At 45.5% G+C, this 24,512-nt stretch overlaps 1 protein-coding gene across 9 annotated transcripts in view; it reads right to left on the bottom strand.

Moving 5' to 3' along the window:
• xylb (xylulokinase homolog (H. influenzae)) overlaps positions 1–24,512 on the bottom strand; it is a 237,329-nt gene that overhangs the window by 99,436 nt on the left and 113,381 nt on the right. The window contains exon 16 of one of the 9 annotated variants that reach the window (XM_038798494.1): positions 7,508–7,681. The exons of the other annotated variants lie outside the window; for them this stretch is intronic. Within the exon in view, the coding sequence (XP_038654422.1) occupies positions 7,677–7,681 (5 nt within the window). The 3' untranslated portion in view covers positions 7,508–7,676. Of the gene's footprint in view, positions 1–7,507; positions 7,682–24,512 lie in introns of those variants that run through there. 9 annotated transcript variants of the gene reach the window in all.

The following is a 24,512-nucleotide window of genomic DNA, read 5'->3' on the forward strand; positions in this document are numbered from 1 at the left end:
TAACTTCCTTTGTTAACCATGATTGACTTACTTCCATGTTAAGTTATTTTAGCCTTAAAGGAATGTATATTTGTTATAAACCACGTATTAAATCCTTAACTAGTAGCTACTGTCATCGTACATTTTCCCAATCCAGCACAGCCAGTTTACCCCTCATACCGTCATAATTTCCTGTGTTTAAATTTGAGAGCCTAGTTTCGGACTGAACCACATTGTTTTCAAACTTAATGGAAAATTCTATCATATTATGGTCACTCTAGAATCACAGATTGGTTACATGAGGCCATTCAGCTAATTGAATCTGTACTAGCTCTCTGCAAGAACAATTTGGCTGGTTCTACCCCACCCCCCCCAGCTTTCTCACCGCAGCCCTGAAAATGTTTTTTTTCTCACGTGCTTATCTGTTTCCCTTTTGAAAGCCTTTTTGGACAATACTAGATCGAAAACAGCCTGTTCCCTAGTTGGTTCCTCAACACATTGCTCTAGAAAACCATCTTGCATACCTTCCAGGAATTCGTCCTCCACAGCATTAGTGTTCATTAGATTTACCCAGTCTAGATGAAGATTGAAGTCCGTCATGATTACTGCATTACCGCTGTTGCATGCACCTCTGATTACTTCATTTATACTGTGCCCTACATTACCACTACCGATTGGTGGCCTATAAACAACAACTACCAATATTTGCTATTTCTTACCCAAACAGATTTTACATCTTGATTTTACATCTGATGCAAGGTTCTCTCTCATGAATGTACTAATCTAATTCCTTATTAACAGCACTAATCCACCTCCCTTTCTTTTTTGCCTGCCCTTCCCAAACATCAAATTGCCTTGAATATTCAGTTCCCAGTCTCGGTCACCCTGCAGCCATATCTCTGTAAGGAAATATAATGATCCCCATTTCCTTCTACTTATGCCACCAATTCACCTACCTTGTTGTGGATGCTGTGTGTATATCAGTGAGAGTGTCTTTAATTCTGCCTTTTTATCATTAGAGTGTATATTGCCTCCATTTGACGCTGGCATTTGTTTCTGCTACCTTGTACTTTAATTTACCATTTACTTTTCTTCAATTAACCAAGTTCAGTTCTTTGAATCACTCTTTGGGTAATTTTCAACTTTAGGGGCGCAATTCTTCCAAAGAATGTCATTTTGTGCAGGTTCTGCATGGTGATTCCCGCCAAGTGTTTCGCCACTTCTTGCAGAAATGGGCAACACTCCAAACCCTCGCCCCAGAGTGGCAACCTCCCACGCATCACTGTAAGTCCACGTGATACCACCCAGGAATGAGGGTGACCCAGCTGCACACCCAACCATCCGTGTAGGCATCAGGTATCTTCTCCACCCCCACCAACCAAGTGAGCATGCCCCGCTATGGGGTCGCTAAAGGTCTCCCACCTTCAAGGCCCCACCTTCCACCCTCTATAACACTTCATGCCCCACTTCACCACCCCCGCCCTACCCTCCCTACACCCCACCCTGCCTGCAAGCACCGGGGGCTCCAATGGCCACTGAACCATACGGCGTGGCCATCACGCCTGGTCTCAGTTTGTGGAGACCAGTACTAATTTGCGGCAGCGTACTGTCTGGTCGGTGTAGCCGGTGAATACCGAGAGTCAGGAGACAGCAGCCTCGAATGGGTTATGCATATTTAAATGAGCCTGATGATTCATTTAAATATGCTGAAATCGCGGTGAGCGTAGCGGGTCTGGTGGATTGTGTGCTGCTTGGCGCCCAGCCCGAAACCAATTTTTGGCCTCTACTGTTACGCACCTGGTGTGAAGTAATCGGCACGGGGCACATCACGGTGAGAAAATCGCGCCCTCAATGTGCATGTTTCTCTTCTTAGTTGTTCTACCTTAAGACCAGCCTGCAATAGGATCAAATATTGTGTGTACAAAAGGCCACTTAATGGCCTATTACCACCGCCACCACTGGTATTTCACCAGTCTACCTGCCAGCCTCCTGCATATTTGGGGAGGAGGGGGCTTCCTGTTTGGGGTCCTCCCAGGCATCATAGGCTGCATGGATGAAGGACCCCACCCCGCCCCCAGGAGGATGCCTGATTTTCCTTAATTCCAGGGCTGTCCACTCATTGTTGGCACATTTCTGGTGCAGTTTAAGCAGTGGCCACTGCACAGCCAGGACTGAACAGCTGCCAGCCCGCCAACCCGCCCAAAATGTCACTTTTTGGGAGAATTGCACCCCTAAAGTTGGAAATCACCCCCAAAGAGTGATTCAAGGAACTGAGCATGGTTAAATGCAGAAAAGAAAACTGAAGCAGAGAGTGACATTAAGCTTTCGATGATGAGATACATTGATGATGCAGATATAAGAATATTAGTTCATTTACCCTGTGATTGTAATACAAGAACACATTTATTAAGCCTCAAAGGAGAACTAAAGATGAGAAGAATTACTTTCCACAAGGATTCCAGTTAAACCAGTTCACTTGGTAGCCCTCATTCCTTAAAAGGATGGAAGAACTGACGGCAGGCTGTTAATTAACAAATGAATGTAAAATGTAGCCCTGGCCTCCGTGATTGTGCGAGGCAGGATTGCCACAAGTTTCCAGCTGGTGCACAGGGCCACTGCCACCCTGTAAAATCCTGGTCCAAGATTTTCTAACCTTTCCTCATAACTCAGACCCCTGATACAAAGGATAAGCTTTGTGAGCCTTTTTTGGACGACAATCAGATATTGAATTTCCCTTTTGCTTCACTGATGAGAACTGAATGCACTACTCAAGGTGTTATCTAACCAGAGTATGATATAGCTTCAGTGTTATGGCCTCAGATTTATACCCGACTGCTTTTGGCAACTTAACAGCAGTGTGCTTCCTTTATTGATTGCTTCTCTGCAGTAACATAGTAAGCGTTGATTAAACTATCAAACTGACCTCTCCTTCAGACTTCTGACTTACCAGTTCAATAACATTTCCAGTATGGTCCAATATTTTCTTCTTTGCACTTATTTATACTTGATTTTATCTGCAATAATTCTACCTGCATATAAATTTCATCCAGCTACTTCTGTAGAGGAGGCGGCACCGTGATACACAGCCAGGAGGGAGTGATCCTGGGAGTCGGAAACATTGATATCGGACCTTATGAAGACTCACAGCATCAGGTCAAACATGGGGAAGGAAACAACCTAGTAATTACCAGCAGGCTATAAATTACTCCCCTCCCACAGCTGATAAATCTGTACCCATCCATGTTGAACACAGCTTGGAAGAAGCAGAGGGTAGCAAGGACACAGAATTATTTGATTTGATTTCATTTATTGTCACGTGTGCCGAGGTACAGTGAAAAGTAGTGTTCTGCGTACAGTCCAGACAATAACTATAATAATCTTTATTAGTGTCACAAGTAGGCTTACATTAACACTGCAATGAAGTTACAGTGAAAAGCCCCCAGTCGCCACACTCCGGCGCCTGTTCGGGTACACAGAGTAGGAATTCAGAAGGTCCAATTCACCTGACAACCACGTCTTTCAGGACTTGTGTGAGGAAACAGGAGCACCTGGAGGAAACCCACCCAGACATGGGGAGAACGTGCAGACTCCGCATAGACAGTGACCCAAGTGGGAATCGAACCTGGGTCCCTGGCGCTGTGAAGCAAATCATTCTATACATGAAAAAATATAGGACATACATAAATACACACTGTAAATACACAGACACAGACCTCGGGTGAAGCATTCGGAATGCAGTATCAATGTATCTGCGTGGGTTTCCTCCGGGTGCTCTGGTTTCCTCCCACAAGTCCCGAAAGACGTGCTGTTAGGTGAACTGGGCACTCTGAAGTGTTTGCATCACCACCGCAGGAGGTATCTGAGTCGTATGAGGAGGTGAAAAAATCCACCTTAGGTGCATGTGAACTAGTGCCTGAAGGCTCCAGACAAAGGTTTAGAAATTTCAGGAAAGAATTTGGTCAAACATACATGGAGTTTGAAAGGATCAAACAAAATAATTCTGATAGGTGGATAAGATCTTTGAAAATAGACCAAACGTGTGAAGCTCTCAGAGAAATTATACTTTTGGAGGAGTTTAAAAGTTCAATTCCTGATGTAGTGAGAACTCATGTGGAAGAGCAGAGGGTTAAAACTGCGAGGTGAGCAGCAGAAATGGCAAATGATTATGAATTAGTTCATAAATCAAAGATTGGTTTCCAACATCAGTTTCAGCCTGTGAGTGACAGAAACTGGGGACATGAGAAATACTCAAATGGTAAAGGTAAAGGTGATCTGATGGTAGATAATAAGGAGAGTGTACCTCATATTAAAAAATAACTCCAGGAGGGTGGAAAAGAAATGAAAAGTTTAAAATGTTTTCACTGTAATAAACTAGGCCATGTAAAGTCATAGTGTTGGTGGTTGAAGAAAAGCACTGGGAAGGCTGATATGGTAAAACAGGATAAGACAGTGGAGATTGTTAAAGTGGTAAAAGAAAGCCCAAGTGAAGCGAAGGAGGTGCAAAAGATTGCACAGCCTGATCAAGAGGTGATTGATAAGACAGTGCCAGATCTCTTTAAAGAATTTACTTGTGTGGGTAAAGTTTACTCATGTGTATCGGGAGGAGCAGGTAAAGAAGTCACAATTTTAAGAGATACCAGAACTGGTCAATCTTTAATGGTAAGAGATGAGGAGTTATATAGTTTGGAAAGAATGTTGCCAGAAAAAGTGGTAATATGTGGAATTCAGGATGAGAAGAGTAGTGATCCATTATATAAGGTAAGGTTGGACAGTCTAGTGAAGAGTGAAGTGGTAGTAGGAGTAATAGCAAAACTATCTTGTCCAGGAATACAGTTTATTTTGTGTAATGATATAGCTGGATCGCAGGTGAGAGTGATACCTACTGTGGTTGATAAGCCAGTGGAAAATCAGGACGAATATCCTGGGATTTTTCCGGATTGTGTAGTAACAAGGTCGCAAAGTTAAGACAAGAGGAGAAATCAGAGAGGGAAGATAAAGGTAAAGTGCCATTATCAGAAACGATTTTTGATCAGATGGTTGGAAAAGAACAGGAGGAGGATGAGGCGGATAGTTTTAGTTCAGAAAACTGGCAGAGTTACAACAGAAAGATATAGAAATAAAACAGATGTATCAGAAAGCATATACGGAAGAGGAATCTGAATGTATACCGGAGTGTTATTACCGTAAAAATTATGTCTTGATGAGAAAATGGAGACCTTTACATAGAACATAGAACAGTATAGCACAGAACAGGCCCTTCAGCCCTCGATGTTGTGCCGAGCTTTCTCCAAAACCAAGATCAAGCTATCCCACTCCCTGTCATTCTGGTGTGCTCCATGTACATATCCAATAACCGCTTAAAAGTTCCTAAAGTGTCCGGCTCCACTGTCACAGCAGACAGTCCATTCCACACTCTAACCACTCTCTGAGTAAAGAACCTACCTCGGACAACCCTCCTATATCGCCCACCCCGAACCTTATAGTTATGCCCCCTTCTAACAGCTACATCCACCCGAGGAAATAGTCTCTGAATGTCCACTCTATTTATCCCCCTCATCATCTTATAAACCTCTATTAAGTCGCCTCTCATCCTCCTTCGCTCCAATGAGAAAAGCCCTAGCTCCCTCAACCTTTCCTCATAAGACCTACCCTCCAATCCAGGCAGCATCTTGATAAATCTCCTTTGCACCCTTTCCAATGCTTCCACATCTTTCCTACAATGAGGTAACCAGATTTACATATGCAGGCGGATGAAAAGTGGGCAGAAGTTCATCAAGTATTATTGCCGGTCGGGTATAGAAAAGAGGTGTTGCGAGTTGCACATGAGGTACCAGTGGGAGGTCATTTGGGAATAAGGAAAACTCAAGCTAAAATCCAGAAACATTTTTATTGGCCTAGACTACATAAAGATGTAGTTAAATTTTGTCAATCATGTCACACATGTCAAGTAATAGGGAAACCTCAAGCAGTGATAAAACCAGCACCCTTAATACCCATTCCAGCATTTGAGGAACCTTTTATAAGGGTCCTAATTGATTCCGTAGGACCGCTTCCCAAAACGAAAAGTGGGAATCAATATCTTTTGACGATAACGGATGTGTCTACTAGGTTTCCAGAGGCCATTCCCGTACATATTACAGCTAAAAAGATTGTGGAGGAGTTACTTAAATTCTTTACTAGATATGGACTATCCACACAAATACAATCGGATCAAGGATCAAATTTTACCTCGAGGTTATTCAAAGAAGTTATGGATAGTTTAGGAATAAAATAATTTAAATCAACTGCGTACCATCCAGAATCGCAGGGAGCGTTAGAAAGGTGGCATCAGACATTAAAGACAATGTTGAGGGCTTATTATCAAGAATATCCTGAGGATTGGGATAAAGGATTTCCATTCGTACTGTTTGCAATTAGGGATGCACCTAATGAGTCAACCAAATTCAATCCTTTTGAACTAATTTTTGGTCACGGGGTAAGAGGACCACTTAAATTAATTAACGAAAAATTGGTGAGTGAGAAATCAGAACTTACATTATTGGATTACGTGTCAAATTTCAGGGAACGATTAAATAGAGCAGGTGAATTGGCTAGACAGCATTTAAAAGTTGCACAACATGTGATGAAACGGGTAGCGGGCAAGAAATTCAAAGTTCGTAATTTTGCCAGTAGAGATAAAGTTTTAGTATTGTTACCAGTGGTAGGTGAACCTTTAAAAGCAAGGTTTTATGGACCTCATCAAATTGAAAGGAAATTAAGTGAGGTGAATTATGTGATAAAAGCGCCAGAGAAGAAGGAAAACTCACCAAGTGTGTCATGTGAATATGCTTAAAAGGTACTTTGAAAGGAAAGGAGAGTAAAAGGTGGAGGTGTTAATGATTCTAACTCAAAGTGACAAATCAAATCCAGATGACTTTGAATTTGACATACCTCAAATTAAATTGGAAAACGAGAATGTTCTTAAAAACTGGGATACATTGTTGAGTTACCTTCCAGAGGAATAACGGACTGACCTGAAAGAGTTATTGATATCACATGGGCAAGTTTGTGGAGATAAATTGGGAAGTACTAAAATGGCTATACATAATGTAGATGTGGGAAATGCTGTTCCAATCAAACAACATCCATACAGACTTAACCCTTTAAAATTGGCACAGGTTAATAAAGAAATTGAAAGTATGCGTAAAAATGGCATAATTGAAGTGGGTTGCAGCCAATGGAGCTCACCCATAGTGATGGTACCTAAACCAGACGGTACCCAACAGTTGTGTGTGGACTATAGAAAGGTTAATGCAGTTACAAGAACGGACTCTTATCCTATCCCACGTTTGGAGGATTGTATTGAGAAAGTGGGACAATCAGCTGTTATTTCCAAACTGGATTTACTTAAAGGTTACTGCCAGGTACCTTTATCCGAAAGGGCGAAGGAGATTTCAGCTTTTGTGGCTCCAGATGGTATATACCAATTCAAAGTTATGCCATTTGGCATGAAAACTCCCATGCCACATTTCAACGGTTAGACCCATGTCTGTTGGTAGCCATATTTGGGGTGTCAGATTCGGCCAGTGATTCGGTCTGGGGTCGAGGTGGATGTTGTTGCCTCTGCCTCGCTGATAATCCGGAAGCGAATAATGCTTGTTTGGAGGTCTCCCACTCCTCCCAGTGCCTCTGCTTGGTTGAGTGACTTAATGGCATTCCTAAACTTGGAGAAAACCAAATTCACTATCAGGGGGTCAGTGGAGAGGTTCTACGTAAGATGGCAACCATTTATTTCCTTTTTTCAGGATTTAGACACCATCAGCTGATAGTGAGTTTAGTTACAGTATTTAAGTAAATTTTTATTTTTGCTTTTATATTTTCTTGTGTTTCTTGTGTTCTCGTTTGTGTTGATTATTATAGTTTGTCATGATCTGTAATTCAATTATACTAAAGAGCACGACAAGGTTTATATCTTTAAAAAGACTGGCTTCAATCAGATGAAAGAAGAATTGAAACAAATGTATTACAGAGGATGTGTATCTACATTTCAGTAAAGGACAAATGGAACACCTTTGAAAAAATAGTGCGAGGCATATAGAACAACTACACATCTGTGGTTAGCAAACTCAGATTAAATAAATTTGATTCCAAATGAATTAAAAGATTACAAGTAAATTAAAGAGGGGAAATACAAATCCTGCAGGGATAAAAAGGAAAAGGTTCGCTGGGACAAATTTAGAAACAAATTTAGTAGTTAGCAGTGCTGCCTCACAGTGCCAGGGACCCCAGTTCAATTCCGACCTTGGGTGACTGTGCAGAGTCTGCACGTTCTCCCCGTGTCTGCGTGGGTTTCCTCCGGGTGCTCCAGTTTCCTTCCACAATCCAAAGATGCACAGGTTAGGTGGACTAGCCATGCTTATTTGCCCCTTAGTATCCAAAGGTGTATAGGTTAGGTTACGGGGCTGTGGGGGATGGGATGGGGGAGTGGGCCCAGGTAGAGTGCCCTTTTGGGGGGGGGGGGGGGGTGGTCACTGCCACTGTAGGGATTCTATGATTCTACGAAACATACAGAGTCAAACATAAAGTTGATCAGAAGGGCTAAGAGAGTCATTGAATAGAAGCACAATATTTAAAAGTCCTTTCAGAATTATAAAGCCAAGGGCCATCAAACAAAAAAGTGGTATTGTAAAATGTGAATGGGCGCAAAACTGCAAAAAAGCATAAAATCGATAATATTCTCAATGATTACTTTATAAGATTGGCAAAGGAATACCTGAACACAGGTAATTCCAAAGAAGGGAACCTTCTCTGGACTGTCTCCAATGCCAGAATATATTTCCTTAGATACGGGGACCAAAACTGTTCACAGTTCTCATCCTACATCAATATGTTTGCCTCTTTACTGTCTTCTGAAGTGGACTCGGAATCCATTTAGTTATATTAAACTGCTAAAAGGGCGGCACTGTGGTGCAGTGGTTAGCACTGCTGCTTCATGGCGCCGAGAACCCAGGTTCAATCCCAGTCCCGGATCACTGTCCATGTGGAGTTTGCACATTAAATTAAACTGCTTAAGATGAATTGCAGATCAAGAAGTACTACCACCATTTCAAGGCAGCTAGGAATGAGCAATAAATACTTGTTTTGCTAGCGATGCCTACATCCCAAGAAAGAATAAAAAGCGTGATCTAACCGAAATGAAGCAGGGAGCCCCATGTCGAGAGCGTTTAACCAGATGTTTCCCGGCGCTTGCTGCACCAAGAAAGATCACGCTATCTAACGGGACTCTGTTTTATTTCGGGACCTCAGCAGGGAAGTCCCCACCAAGGCCGCACTCAGCCTCATTTTCTGCACTGAGTAGCTCTGTTCGCCAGAGCGGGGTGTAAATGGGCCCCGGTCTCAAGACTTCCCCAATGCGACCCCTGGAGCCCCCCCCCCCTCTCCACCCAGCTCACCTATAAGGGGGTAATCAAGCACCTCACACCCCAACTAATAAGGGAAGGGCACTCTTGGGCCTGAAACCCTGGGGCAGGCAAAATGTCACCCAGGCACCGCCAGCCTGGCACCCAAGTGACTCTGTCAGAGTGCCCGGATGGCATCGGGGATGCCAGGGTGCCATCCTACCCAGAGTCCATCCACCCAGGGGCCCCGATCCACTGGGACACCCCTCTCCCCCAAGTCTCGTCCATATTTGGCAAAACTGGCTTGGTTCACATTTGGAAATGGCAACCTGAATAATAATAATCTTTATTACTGTCACAAGTAGGCTTATATTAACACTACAATGAAGTTACTGTGTAAAGCCCCTAGTCGCCACACTCCGGCGGCGCCTGTTTAGGTACACAGGGAGAATTCAGAATGTCCAATTCACCTGACAAGCACGTCTTTGGGTGCCGTAAGATAAGGGGTGGCTGCGGCTGCTGAGATAATTATACCCCAGCATGAATCATCGCTGTCAGGAAGAACAGAGATATAAAAATAAATAACCAAGGTGGAAAGTTATACAATAATAACTGTGCAGAAGTAGAATAGGTTATAATTGAGAACCAGTTTAATGACAAGACCACAGGTCAAACATTGCATTCAAATTGCTGAGTTCAATTACAACCTACTATAACCACAGGGTATTACTGTGATTTAATTATGCTTTCATCAATCTGTAAATGGAATAAATGATCTTTTCCTCTTCCTGCCACTTTTAGTATTGCTGGGTACACGGCCAAGGCTCTCGATTTTTAGAAAGGAATCGTCCATGTTTATGCATTTACTTTACTTCCTAGTGACTGAGGCTCATTGTAACTTTGTATACAATTATTTACTGCAGAGCTGCTGTGAGAAATGGTGAGATATGATGGAAAGTAGGAAAGAAAAGGAGAAAGGGAGCCCCCTCCCCCTGCCCATCATTACAATTTTGAACCACTCCAGAGATTTGACCACATCATTTCGACAACAACCCGGGTACTGTACTGAGGACAAAAACCAGGCTTGAATTTATATAGATCTTTTCACAACCACTGGGCATCTCAAGCGCTTTACAGCCAATGAAGTACCTTTGCTGTGTTGTCACAGTTGTAATGTCGGGATTGCTGCAATGTCGAAGGTGCTGTCTCTCGGATGAGGACAGTCTGCCTCTCGGGTGGCAGTGATATTTGAGCAAAAGGGAGGTTTCCGCGGTGCACTGGACAATATTTATTCCTCAACCAATTTAAAACCGATTATCTAGGCATCAACGCATTGGGGATAGTGGGATTTTCTGTGTTAATTGGCTGATGTGTTTCTGAGACTATGGGCTGGATTCTCCAGTTCCCCAGCATGTGTTTCTCGACGCTGTTTGCTGGCAGGGGCATTCTCTGCTCCTTGTCAATGGCATTTTCCATTGACGCCACCCCATGCTGCCATGAAACCTGTGGGCAGGGGTGCGCTGCTAACGGGAACAGAGAATCGCAACGGCTGGAGAACTCCGGCCTATCACAGTAACTTCAAAAGTATTTCATTGGCTGTGAATCACTTCGGAACATTCCAATGTCATGAAAAGGACAAATCTTTCTTTCACTGCCGCCAATGAATTTAACCGACTTAGTAACAGTTTCCAGAGGAGCCACAGAATTTATTTTCCTTCATCTACCTCAACATCTGATATTTTAACAAGTACAGTTAAACTACCTTAATTTCAAATCAGTTTCACTCCTGTCTGGATCAATGAGGTGGAGATGGTTGACAGCTTCACATTGCTGGGTGTTCACATCACCAACAATCTGTCCTGGTCCCCCCACATCGACGCTAGAACCAAGAAAGCACAACAGAGCCTATGCTTCCTCTGGAAACTTAAGGAAATTCGGCATGTCCACATTGACTCTTACCAATTTTTACAGATGCACCATAGAAAGCATCCTATCTGGCTGCATCACAGCCTGGTATGGCAACTGCAGCGAGTTGTGAACACAGCCCAGTCCATCACGCGAACCCGTCTCCCATTCACTGACTGTCTATACCTCCCGCTGCTTTGGGAAAGCGAGTAGCACAATTAAAGACCCCTCCCACCCGGGTTATTCTCTTTTCCAACTTCTTCCGTCGGGCAGGAGACACAAAAGTCTGAGAACGTGCACTAAAATATTCAAAAACAGCTTCTTCCCCACTGTCACCAGACTCCTGAATGACGCTCTTTTGAACTGAACTTATGTCTTCACACATCTTCTTTACTGAGTAGTACTACACTCCGTATGCTCACCTGATGCCTGTGCCTATGTATTTACATTGCGTATGTATGCATGTCCCATGGTTTTTATGTATGGAACTATCTGTCTGGACTGTATGCAGAACAATACTTTTCACTGTACCTCGGTACACGTGACAAAAAAACAAATTCAAATTAATTCAAACTAAATTTGAGGAAGTAACAGAAAGTCAATGGGGAAGTGCAGTGAAAGTTGTGTTAATGGACTTTCAGAAAGACTTTATGGGTGAAACAGAAAATAGGTGCAGGAGAAGGCCATTTGGCCCTTCGAGCTTGCATCACCATTCAATATGATCATGGTTGATCATGCAAGTTTTAAAAAAAATATTTTAATTGGTTTTCAATGTTCTAAACTCCAGTGAGTATAAGGCCAGTCGATCCAATCTTTCTTCATATGTCAGTCCTGCCATCCGGGGAATTAGTCTGATGGACCTTCGCTGGACACCCTCAATAGCAAGAATGTCCTTCCTCAAATGAGGAGACCAAAACTGTACACAATACTGAAGGTGAGGCCTCACCAAGGCCCTGTATAACTGCAGCAAGACATCACTACTACTTTACTCAAATCCTCTTGCTATGAAGGCCAGAATGCCATTAGCTTTCCTCGCCGCCTGCTATACCTGCATGCCAACCTTCAGCGACTGTTCCACCATGGCATCCAGGCATCATTGCACTACCCCTTTTCCTAAACTGCCATCATTCAGATCATAAATTGCCTTCCTGTTTTTGCCAAAAACAGACAAAAATTAGAATAAAAACAGAAAGACAGTAGTAATTCAGGGGAATCTCTCAAAGTAATTGGAGATGTTCATCTGTGTCGTGCAGGATTCTGTTCTGGGACAACTTCTGTTTCTTATGTACACCAATGATTTACATAGATAGTTGTTCACACACAACACTAAAGTAGGAGGCATAGTAAATATGGAAGGGAATATTGGTAAAATGACGCAACGAGCAAAGAAGTGTGAGGTGGCCCATTTTGATGAAAGTAAATGAAAGTTAAAGGCAAAAGCTGGGTGATGTGAAACAGCAGAGAAATTTGGGGTTTCGGGTTCAAATAAAACGTGAAACAGTTCCTCCCTCCAACACCAATGCCTGGTGGCAGCAGCCCACCTGGCTCTTTCATCAGCACCTACTAAACTTGCAACTTCTGGTAACTAGAAGGACAAGGGCAGGACACCACCACGTGCAAGTTCCTCTCCAAGGCACACACATTCCTGACTTGGAACTATATTGTTGTTCCTTTACCGTTGCTGGCTCAGTGCACATTAGCACTGTGTATGGCACAGTAGCACATTGGTTAGCACTGTTGCTTCACAGCGTCAGGTCACAGGTTCGATTCCTAGCTTGGGTCACTGTCTATGCAGAGTCTGCACATTCTCCCCCTGTCTGCGTGGGTTTTCTCCGGGTGCTCCGGTTTCCTCCCACATGTCCCGAAAGATGTGCTGCGAGGTGAATTGAACATTCTGAATTCTCCCTCTGTGTACCCGAACAGGCCCCAGATTGTGGCGACTCGAGGCTTTTCACAGTAACTTCATTGCAGTGTTAATGTAAGCCCACTTGTGACAATAAAGATTATTATTATTATAAATTCCTGGAATTCGCCTCCTAACAGCATTGGGGGCGTATATACCACATGGAGTACAGCAGTTCAAGAAGGTGGTTTACTTCTCAAGTGCAATCAAGAATGAGCAACAAAATGAAATGAAATGAAAATGAAATTAAAATGGCTTATTGTCACGAGTAGGCTTCAAATGAAGTTACTGTGAAAAGCCCCTAGTCGCCACATTCCGGCACCTGTTCGGGAGGCTGTTACGGGAATCGAACCGTGCTGCTGGCCTGCTTGGTCTGCTTTCAAAGTCAGAGATTTAGCCCTGTGCTAAACACAGCGACCAACAAATAAAACACACTCACATATGTGTTATGACTAATTGTAAAAGAAAGAGCTCGAGCTTATATTGTGTCTTTCACAACTTCAAGTTGCGGGGAAGAGCGTAGTGGTAATGTCAGTGGACTAAAACATCCAGAGGCCCAGACTAGTTCTCTAACCACAGCAGCTGGCGGAATTGAAGTTCAATTAATAAATCTGGAATTAAATCTAGTCTAATGGTGACCACAAAACCATTGGCAATTGTCAAAAAAAGCCATCTGGTTCACAAACGTCCTTTGGGGACAAAAACTGCTGTCTGTAACTGGCTTGGCCTACATGTGACTCCAGATCCACAGCAATGTGGCTGACTCTTAAACGGCCTGGCAAGTGGGCCGCTACAAAGTGTGAGGGATGAAAGTTAATAAACCACCTGGCATTGAGCAGGAATCTCACCACCCATGTAACATTTAGCCATATGGTAGGATTACATGAAGTAGATGATGTTTTCACTTGAAGCGTGGGACATGGACAGAAGATTAAATTTAGATTTAGAATATAGACCATATGAGAGCAGAATTAATGTTCGAAGTAGAGGGCATGTCAACATTTAAAAATAAAAAGACATAAGCACAGATCAGGCACACACTCGTCTACTGTGGAAATGTAACACCATCACAACTGGTTAGGCATAACAGCCTATTTCTATATTGTCATTTCTACTTAATCTGATACTAAATGAACTGTAAATTCTTCATTTGATATTATTTACACTGCTGAATTCAAGTTATTAGATAATTCAAAATGCTTGGTACAAAGATCCCTTGCATGTGTTATTTGCCTGTGCTCATCATAACTTGCAGAATTTTGACATGGGGACGGGTGGTGAAGGGAGACGAACAGGGAAAATAGGAAAAACCTTAGCTGAAAGTAAACTGAGTGGTTTCTGTACATGAACCTAAAGAGCTGGACAAGCTAAACAACACTCCTCCCAAGAGGTTTCGGTCCCTTCTGCTCCATTCTGTCTCTGCACTGGTTCATCCAAATTAGTTGTGCCAATTTGTAACACGCTAACCTCTCCTAGATTCTCCTGTGCCAGCAGAAAGCATTTTGCTGGACTATTCACCCACGCACAAGAAATAAAACAGAGTATTTGTAAATACTCCCGTACCAGCCTCCCCGGACAGGTGCCGGAATGTGGCGACTAGGGGCTTTTCACAGTAACTTCACTGAAGCCTACTCGTGACGGTAAGCGATTTTCATTTTTTTCATTTTTCAATACCCAGCCCGTTAAAAAAACAGATTTCTTCCCCCAGTGGAATACTCAAGCAGTTGTCCTATTCCTTCCTTCCAGTAAACACTCGATATTTCTGATGAGTGACTCAACTGAGCATTTGTATCTTAAAATGCCAAATCATATGATTGTGGGAACTGGATTGAAGAGAGGCTTTCCATCTGTGATACTCACTTTCTCTCCTCTCTACTGATATTGACAGCTATACAGTATATATACCCATAACTGGCTGTCATATCCCCCTTCAGATTTCCTTTTTCTCAATACAGCTGTGGCTCTGGGAGGAAAAGGGTTTAATTCCATTGCAGCCTAGCCAATTTGTCTTGCTATCACATTAGAAGTGGAACAAAGCTCTCTAATCTCTTTCATGTTTCCAGACAGAACCGACATCAGATAGTCAATGGATAAACGACAGCTCTTTCTTTTCTCCATGCAGAGATCAAAATAATCCATTCCCACAATTCTTTTTTTTGTTAGATTGGTTTGTCAAAGTTAATATTGCCCTGTGTACATACAATGTGAGTAATGGTCATTTCCAGACACAAATTTTACAGCTTTAACCAAATGTGAGGGGCAAAAAATGGGAAGGTTTGGAAGCAGGACTGAAAGAGAAGCTAGTCATTGCATGAATGTTTGTATGGGTTTATCTGGGAGTGGCAGGAAAACAGCCATAGTTGTGCAATCAAATTCAATTGATTTGTACAATCCTATCTTCTGGCACATAAGGTTAGCAACTGGAAATTATACAGATTCCCGGAATGGTTAACAGGAAGGTGCTGAAAGGATTGCTTTTCTAAATTTGAAATATATGTCGAATCTTCCACGGCCAAAGTCATACAGGTATCCAGCATAGAAAGAGGCCATTAGGTCCATCAGACCTGTACCAGCTCTTTGAAAGAGCTATCCAATTAGTATCACATAACCCACTCTTTCCTCACAGCCATGCAATTTTTTCCTTTTCAAAGATATTACAAAGCCTTTTTTGTGCTATTATCACACTTGCAACATTGAACATACAGTGCAGAAGGAGGTCATATGACCCATCGAGTCTGCACCGACCCACTTACGCCCTCACTTCAACCCTATCCCCCTAACCCAATAACCGCTCCTAACCTTTGTGGACACTAAGGGCAATTTAGCACGGCCAATCCATTTAACCGGCACATCATTGGACTGTGGGAGGAAACCAGAGGACCCGGAGAAAACTCACGCAGACACGGGGAGACGTGCAGACTCCGCAGACAGTGACCCAGCAGGGAATCAAACCTGGGACCCTGGCGCTGTGAAGCCACTATGCGACCGGTCATCATTCTCCTGCCTTGTATAGGGACCCACTGACAGTGCCAGCACAGGCCTATCACCCTGGAGTGATGTTACCCTTCGAGGGGGGAACAGGGTGGTCGGAAAAGAGGCAGTGAGATGTTAGGTGTGGGAGGGCGGGGAGGGGCTTGAGCTGTTGGACACAGCCTCGTTGCATCAGAATCCCGAGACGATGAGGACCTCCCTGGTCCTCCTTGCATGTCGGACCCTTGCCACCGCCTGTCTGGCACCTCCTGGTCCTTCTCCTCGGACGAACCACAGGTTCCTCCTGCTCCATGGCCAGCATGTCACCACGCTGCTGTGCCACATTGACCATCACAAAGCGGGAAACTCTTTGGGGGTGTACTGCAGAGCCCTGCCAGGCATCCCGATGCACCACTCAATGACAGCACCGGTGGCAGTGTGGGCATCATTGTAACAGGTTAAAGGGTTGTGAATCTATGGAATTCCTTGCCCAGTGAAGCAGTTGAGGCTCCTTCATTACATGTTTTTAAGGTAAAGATAGATAGTTTTTTGAAGAATAAAGGGATTAAGGGTTATGGTGTTCGGGCCGGAAAGTGGAGCTGAGTCCACAAAAGATCAGCCATGATCTAATTGAATGGCGGAGCAGGCTCGAGGGGCCAGATGGCCTACTCCTGCTCCTAGTTCTTATGTTCTTATGTTCTTATGTCTCCGCTTTGGTCTCAAGCCTCCTCACTGGCGTCATCAGTCATGACCACAGCTGTAATCTCTTGCCACTCATAGATCAACCCGTCATCCTGGAGTGGTTCTCGAAGACACCGGGGATCTCTGAGTGCCCCTGAATGTAGTTGCCATGCATGCTCCCAGGATAGTGGGCACACATGTGCCTGATCCTGAGGCAGTGGTCGCAGAGGATTTGAACATTCAGGGAGTAGTGCACACAGGGCAACATGCGGAGCATCGATGGCCCCCTAGACATGGGCCAACCCGGAGATGGCGGCAAATCCTGTAGCCCGGGCACCTAGATTGGCCTGGATCAGTTTGAAGGTGATATTGTTGGATGCCCGCATACTGGCATACAGAGCACCCGTCACCTCATCGATGCACCTGTGGGCTGATGACTGTGAAATGCCACACAGGTCCCCACCTGAACCCTAGAATGACCAGGCTGGATAGGGCAGCAGTGACGTTCATAGCCACTGGGAGAAAGTGTCCTCCTCCATGGGGTGCCATGTCCGTGACGTGGCACAGGTGCCGCACTTTTCCTCTGTTCAGCCGCAGTCTTCTGCGGCATATACTGTCCTCACTGGCTGCCTCTTCTGGTCTCCTCCTTAGCCTGATAGGCGGCCGGGTCTTGAGGATGTGTGGCACATGTGGTGCCACCTCCAGCCTGCGTTGGTCTTGCTCTCTTCTTCGGCACCTGCCCACCTCAACTGCAATAAGCATGAGGGCAGCCGTCATGGGATCGACACCAGCCGGTTTCTGGAAGGAATTGGAGAAGGAAAGAAAACGGCATTGGACTGAGTCTGCAGCCGCCACGCTGAGTTCACGGCGGGTGAGACCACACGTTTCCCACGCCGTCGGGAACTCAGTCGGTCGGGCCGGAATATCGTGGGGCGGGCCTCAGGCAATGGCCTGAGGCCGTGGATGCAGCGGGCACCGTACTCCTAGAGTACGCCGCTTTTTAGGGAGTGGAGCATTGTGAAAGTGATGCCGCCCCCGATTTTGGTGTTCTCCGCCCCCTTGCCGAATGCGATTTTGGCGTCGGAGATTGGAGAATCCAGTCCCAGGAGCGTGAAATGCCCTCACAACTAACCAGGCTTATCCCTCATTTGAAATAGCCTTCAGCTGTGAAGCTAGAGGCTGCTCACAGTCAAAGGGGGTGAAATTGACTTTCAGGAGAGAAGCTACATCAGGGCCCTGTCCTCGAAGAATGATCCCTGATCTGCCACCCACCCCCGAGATGATCCCCGATCTGGCCCCCTCCAGCCCCCTGAACTACACCAACCATCCTGAAGGGCCCCCACCCCCTCCACCCCTTTCGGAGTAGTGGTAAAGCATGAAGGTAAATGGAGATGGATACTCACCTCACTTCCCTTTGGTAGCCATTATACCAAGTTCCAGGAGTACTAAACAATGGCCACATGACCTCTTGCTCGGGAGCCGGGTGGCTCCTGGGAAGACGTTGCATTCAACTTTAATCTAATGAGATTGAAATGAATGTAAATTAAGCTGAGTGAGCTTCCCGCCAGTCCTGTTGAGTATTTCCAGCATTTTGTATTTTCATACTATCAAGATCCACAGACATGAGGCACCTTGCACTGGTGAAAACACCTCCCACAGCTAAATCACTGGATCAGAAGACATTGGCAGGAGTTACGGTGGTTACAAATTAAACTGGAGCAGGAGGTGAAAGAGAGTAAACAGAAAACATGAGACCAGGATTCACTGAAGGAAGGTTGGGCAACACAATAGGTGACATGGAGCTCAGAGCAGGTATCAAAGTGACTGACATCAGGCCAGGCAGAACACACATCAAGCATCACAGCAGACATTGGGCTATGTTGTTCTTTAACTGCAACAAATTGTAGGGAACCTCTTTTAAATCCTTGTCTGACCCTTGATTCCCTTTTCCACTTCTGTGCTGCTGGCTGCTTCAATTCTGCAGACTGTGCTTTTAAATTTTGTATCTGGACAATTACGAAAACACCCCTGGTCTAATGTGTTATTTGAACTAGCCCAAGGGGACTCCCCTCAGTGAGTGTGCTATGCGGTAGCGTCCCGTGATGTCATTTTCATAGACTTGGCTAGCAGCCAATCAACTCTTTTGGAATTCTGGGACTAATCCGATTCTCAATTTTGATTGGTAGAGCCTTTCAGAAGCTTCTGGAAGGGGAGCAATTTCAATTTAAGTCAATTCTGCTTAGATCTCAAGAGCAGCAAGAAGTAGGTTTAAAACACTCGATCAACTAAGGCTGGCGAGTTTAAACACTCTATTCAGCCAGGCCTGTGAAAGTTTTACCTCAGACGAAAAGGTTGCAAGCAGTCTTCAGCCATGTCTGTGAAAGGCTGAACAAGGCACACTCCTCTGCCCTTAACATGGCAGTCCTGCCTTCTCTCAGTGCCATTCAGCAATCCACTTGTTCTGGCAATCTCCGCTCACTCCTGCCTAGATCAGGAGCCCCTATACCCTAGGCTACTGTCAGCAACATCAGAGAGGTAGTGCTCAGCTCTCTTCCACTCATCCTTTGGCTGCGAGAGGGTCCTCAGTGGTGAACCCCAGCTCTTTGATGTATGAGTGTTGCCAGCTGCCTCTATGGTGCTGATGCATCCGGGGTGTCGGCACACTGTTTGGGCAAAGATTGCAGGACATCCAGTCCAAAGAAATTTGGCTCAGACAAGGCACCGGATCTTTCAAAGAGGCACTTCAGAGTTCAGCGACTGTCAAGTGCTATCACAGCTAACAAGGAGACAAAGTAAAAGTCACCATAGTCCCAGATGACCATTGACTGCTTTCCCCTTTAAGGGGGAGAACTGACTGGTGATGGTTTAACCTGAGGGTCACCACACCTCAGGCGAGGGGAAAGGTTGAGAAGGCGGGGCCTTCATGAATAACCTCAGCCAGTACAGGAATTGAACCCACGCTGCTAACCTCGCTCTGCATTATGAACCAGCTGTCCAGCCAACTGAGCACTTATTTGGCAAAAACGTGAAGTAGTCAGTGGTTATAAACAGCTAGTCTTTCTTTCTACTTGTGTACAAGGCAATCCCAAAATTGCATCCACAAGGTTCACGATCAATACATTTTTATTCTGTTCTTCCTCATTTTAACTACTGTAGCGTATTCAGCTGTTGCTCCTGCCCTCCAAAAATGTGGGGCAGGATTTTCCGTCCCCCCGCACCCATTTTCTGGTGTGGCGCGCCCCCGCCAGCAGCGGGTTCCTCCGTCCCTCCAGCCGGCCAATGGGGTTTCCCATTGTGGACACCCCCACGCCATCAGGAAATCCACGGACGTGAGTGCGCTGGCTGCCGGCGAAATGGAAGATCACGCCGATGGAGAATCCAGCCTGTGATGTTTATATAGTAAACCGCCCCATCCCTGCATCCCCAGCACCTCTCAAACCACACACACACACACACACACACCCCCCCCCCCCCCCCCCCCCCCCCCACCTCTCCCCGCACACACACAATTCTACGCAGACCCTGTCAGGATAGACAATAAGACTAGGGAGTTTGAAAACCAGTGTAGTTACGAGTGACCAAAAATAACTACAAATGAGCATGGCTGGCATAATATGTGATGCAAAGTGTGATGAATATGTGACATCCAGAAGTTAAGTGGTGCAGACAGGCAGGGCATTCAGACACACTTTTTTATTGATAGAAATAATTCAACATATTTAAATTCTGAACAGTGAGTTCATAAATTCTAATACGCAGTCCCCGGTAGGCATGGTCCTTGTTAGAGGTACAAAGTTGAAAGTTATCCTTTATTATACTCGGTCTGCAAATGTGCGAAGTGTCACACTGATGTTTTGCCCCAACCTCTGGTCCCACAAGAGCACATTATTCAAACAAACCACCTTTCATATTTCTTGATCGCAGCCTATTATTTAGTACGGTAATAGAAGACATTTATACAGAAATTGCCCACTATTGAGCTAGCAACCATTAATCTAGGCAATAGTGTGAAAGTATTGGTTTTGGATTGTAAAATTGGATGACAGATTACCTTTCAACAGAATGCTGAAAGTAAGATTTCACGTGAAGTTGCTTTATAAATCTGGGGTGCTAACATGTTAGTGCTCCTGGCAGCTAATTAGAGTTTGAACATCCCCTTGAGGTGCACTAAACTAATACTTCAAAAGAAACAGTATGATCTTTAATGTTATTAGTGAAGAAAAGATGACAATTCTCAGATGGTATAGTAGATCATTATGTTGCAATTGGGTTTCATGTTGAGAAAACTATTTAAGACCGCTGCACATTCTGGGTGGAATTTTGCACACTCCCCTGTGGCGAGTTTGGGGGTTTATATTGAAATGAAATTAAATGAAAATCGCTTATTGTCACGAGTAGGCTTCAATGAAGTTACTGTGAAAAGCCCCTAGTCGCCACATTCCGGCGCCTGTCCAGGGAGGCTGGTACGGGAAACGAACCGTGCTGCTGGCTTGCTTAGTCTGCTTTAAAAGCCAGTGATTTAGCCCAGTGAGCTAAACCAGCCCCTTATATTCAATGGGTTGTTAACTTTACCATTTTAGCTGAAATTCTGTGCATTTTGTTTTTTTACAGAGTTTGTTAAAACATTGACAGGAGTCTTGTGCCCTCCCCTGCGCCAAACTTAGTGGCAAGGGGACATTAAATCAGGCCCTGCCACATTCCCACCTCCATTCCAATTAAAACCCTGGCTGGAAGGCCGTGGATGGGCCTTCACACCCCGCTTCAACTGGGACATTCAAGTGGGCAATTAGTCACCACCTACAGGTCTCATTGGGCAGCACAGTAGCACAGTTGCTGCACAGCGCCAAGGTCCCAGGTTCGATTCCCGGCTTGGGTCACTGGCTGTGTGGAGTCTGCACGTTCTCCCCGTGTCTGCGTGGGTTTCCTCCAACAGTCCAAAGATGTGCAGGTAGGTGGATTGGCCATGCTAAATTGCCCTTAGTGTCCAAAAAGGTTAGGTGGGGTTACTGAGTTACGGGGATAGGGAAGAGGCACGGGCATAAGTGGGGTGCTCTTTCCAAGGGCCGGTCAGACTCAATGGGCCGAATGGCCTACTTCTGCACTGTAAATTCTATGGTTCCTGCTACCTCTAGTATTAGCTCAGGAGAGGGAGGCAGGCTCGCCATGTGGGAACCTTGACTAGAAAACCGTGCGGGGCCCCCTCATTTAAAGGGACCAAGCATCAAGAAAGGCGAGGCCCTCTGAGACCCACCCTTAGTCCTTGCTCCCAACACCCCCGCCCCAACCCCATGATGCCCCCTAATCTACAAAGTCTCACCCACCATCACTCATGTGTGACCTTGGATCCAGTAAGGACATGGCCTTGGGTGGGTGTTCTACTGACAGCCACCATTTCCCTGGTGGTGCTGCGTTTCAATAGAGCTGCCAGCTTCTAAATGGCAGCAGTCCTTATATGGGTGGGACTTCTGCCCTTGGGTCCTTGATCCCAAGGAAGACGCACTGCTGTCCAGTTAAGTGCCTGAATGGTACTGTAAAGCCCTAAACGAGATCAATGAGGAGCTCTCGCCAGCTTTCCAGGTGGCAGGCAACACCTTTGTTACCGATATTAAATACTACCATGTGTTTGCCCATCGGTGCAAATTGGGTGGTGAACATCGAGGTCATTCCTCAAACCCTAGAGTGTAATGGTGAATCATGACTGGAAGCACTGGTATTATAGAAATGAAGCAATGATTTTGGGCAATGTTCCTTCAGAGTAAATGGTACAAACACCATGGGCGGAATTCTCTGATCATGGGGCTATGTCCCCACACCCACGAGCAAACGAGCGCGAATCACTCTGGTCTTTTGTGGAGAAAGTCCTGAATGATTCTCCGTTTTGAAGGGGGCTCGCAGGACCCTGGAGAGCTCCTCTCAACTCTGGCTACCGATACGGGGTCCTGCACTTCCGGCCGCCGGTCCGCGCATGCACGTGCCCACCACCTGCGGTGGCGGCCCCGTGCAACATGGCAGACCCGCACAGCGGGCTGGCCCCGACAATATATGCCCCCACTAGATCGCGCGCACCCGCCGATCGGTGGCCCCCGATCGCGAGCCTGGCCGTCCTGGAGGCCCCCCCCCCCCGGTGACGTATCCCCCCGCCCCTCCCCACCAGGGCAGCCGCGGACTGGGTCAGAGTACTATTTTGGCTCGGAGAATCCTGCCCATAGCTATGTTCTTTATGCATTTTTCAAAAATAACTACTGAAATATTATAAACACAGGTGACTATGGTAACCAAGGTATAACCCAATCCTCAAAACTCCACCCTCAAAAATCCTTCATTCTATTCTTCGATAGGCTATCGAAAAAAACATATCAATATAATTTATAGAGTGGATAGCCGGAGACCTTTCCCAAGGATGGAAATGGCTGTCATGAGGGTACATAATTTTAAGGTGATTGGAGGAAGTTATAGGGGAGATGTCAGAGGTTGGTTCTTCACACTGCCAGCAGAGGTGGTGGAGCCGGAGTCATTAGGGACATTTAAGTGATTCTTGGACAGGCAGGTGGACAGCAGTAAATTGAAGGGGTGTAGGTGAGATTAGGATAAATGGGCAGCACAACATCGTGGGCCGAAGGGCCTGTACTGTGCTATACTCTTCTATCTTCCATATCTGCTCTCTGTACTTTTTCATTTTAACTAGGGTAGTTTATTCAACTGTTGCTCCTGTCTGCAACAACTTTATAATTAAATGGTGAACCTCCCCTTGACTTACCACCAGATTCCTGCAGAGAAAGCTGGAGATAGCTGAGAGCGGAAATTCTTAATCAGCAGCAGTTTCCAGGAGCTTGCTAAGTGAGTGGAGTTGCCATTCAAATGTAGCAACGCAGGAGAGGCGAGTCAACAGCTGACTGACAGCTCAATGTACTGATGCGGAGCTACCGCTGGGTCTGTCATCTTTTGGAGGGAACCAGTGAGGAGAAAGTCCGACAGATGATACAGTCTGGACGTAAGCCAAATGCATTGATTTTTTATTTGAAATGGAGACATGAGGCTGGATTATATCAGCCCTCTGGAGACAGGCTGGGAGGCGGGAGGCCTGGGAAAATGGCGTTAGGAGTCGGGAGGGGAGCCCGACATCTTCCTTCTGCCACGGCATTTTCCCAATTTCGAGAACTTCAGAGGCACAGTATGCACACAGTTAAGGAGCTGTCTTTTCCGATTCTCGCAGGATTTGTCACCCACGTCACTGTTCACATTGACGGTTAACGTGGGCTGAAAATCACCCCATATAGAGTTTTACAGCACAGAAAGAATCCCTTCGGCCATACGTCAGGCTCAGCCTGATACAGTTTAAGGTCTTTCACTGGGCTCACAAGACAGTGATCCGGATGAGCAGATTCTTCGGTGTAGAAGACAGGTGTGCAAGGTGTGCTGGGGGGGCGGGCAGCGAACCATGTCCATATGTTCCAGGCATGCCCGAAGCTTAGGGGACTCTGGCAGGGGTTTGCAGACATCATGTCCACGGTGTTAAAAACAAGGGTGGCACCGAGTCCGGAGGAGAAAGAGGCAGACATTCTGGCCTTTGCTTACCTGGTAGCTCGGAGACGGATACTATTAGCTTGGAGGGACTCAAAGCCCCCGAAGTCGGAGACCTGGCTATCGGACATGGCTAGCTTTCTCTGGAGAAAATCAAGTTCGCCCTGAGAGGGTCA

This window comes from Scyliorhinus canicula, chromosome 5 (genome assembly GCF_902713615.1).
Source record: "Scyliorhinus canicula chromosome 5, sScyCan1.1, whole genome shotgun sequence".
In the NCBI taxonomy this organism is placed as follows: Eukaryota; Metazoa; Chordata; class Chondrichthyes; order Carcharhiniformes; family Scyliorhinidae; genus Scyliorhinus; species Scyliorhinus canicula.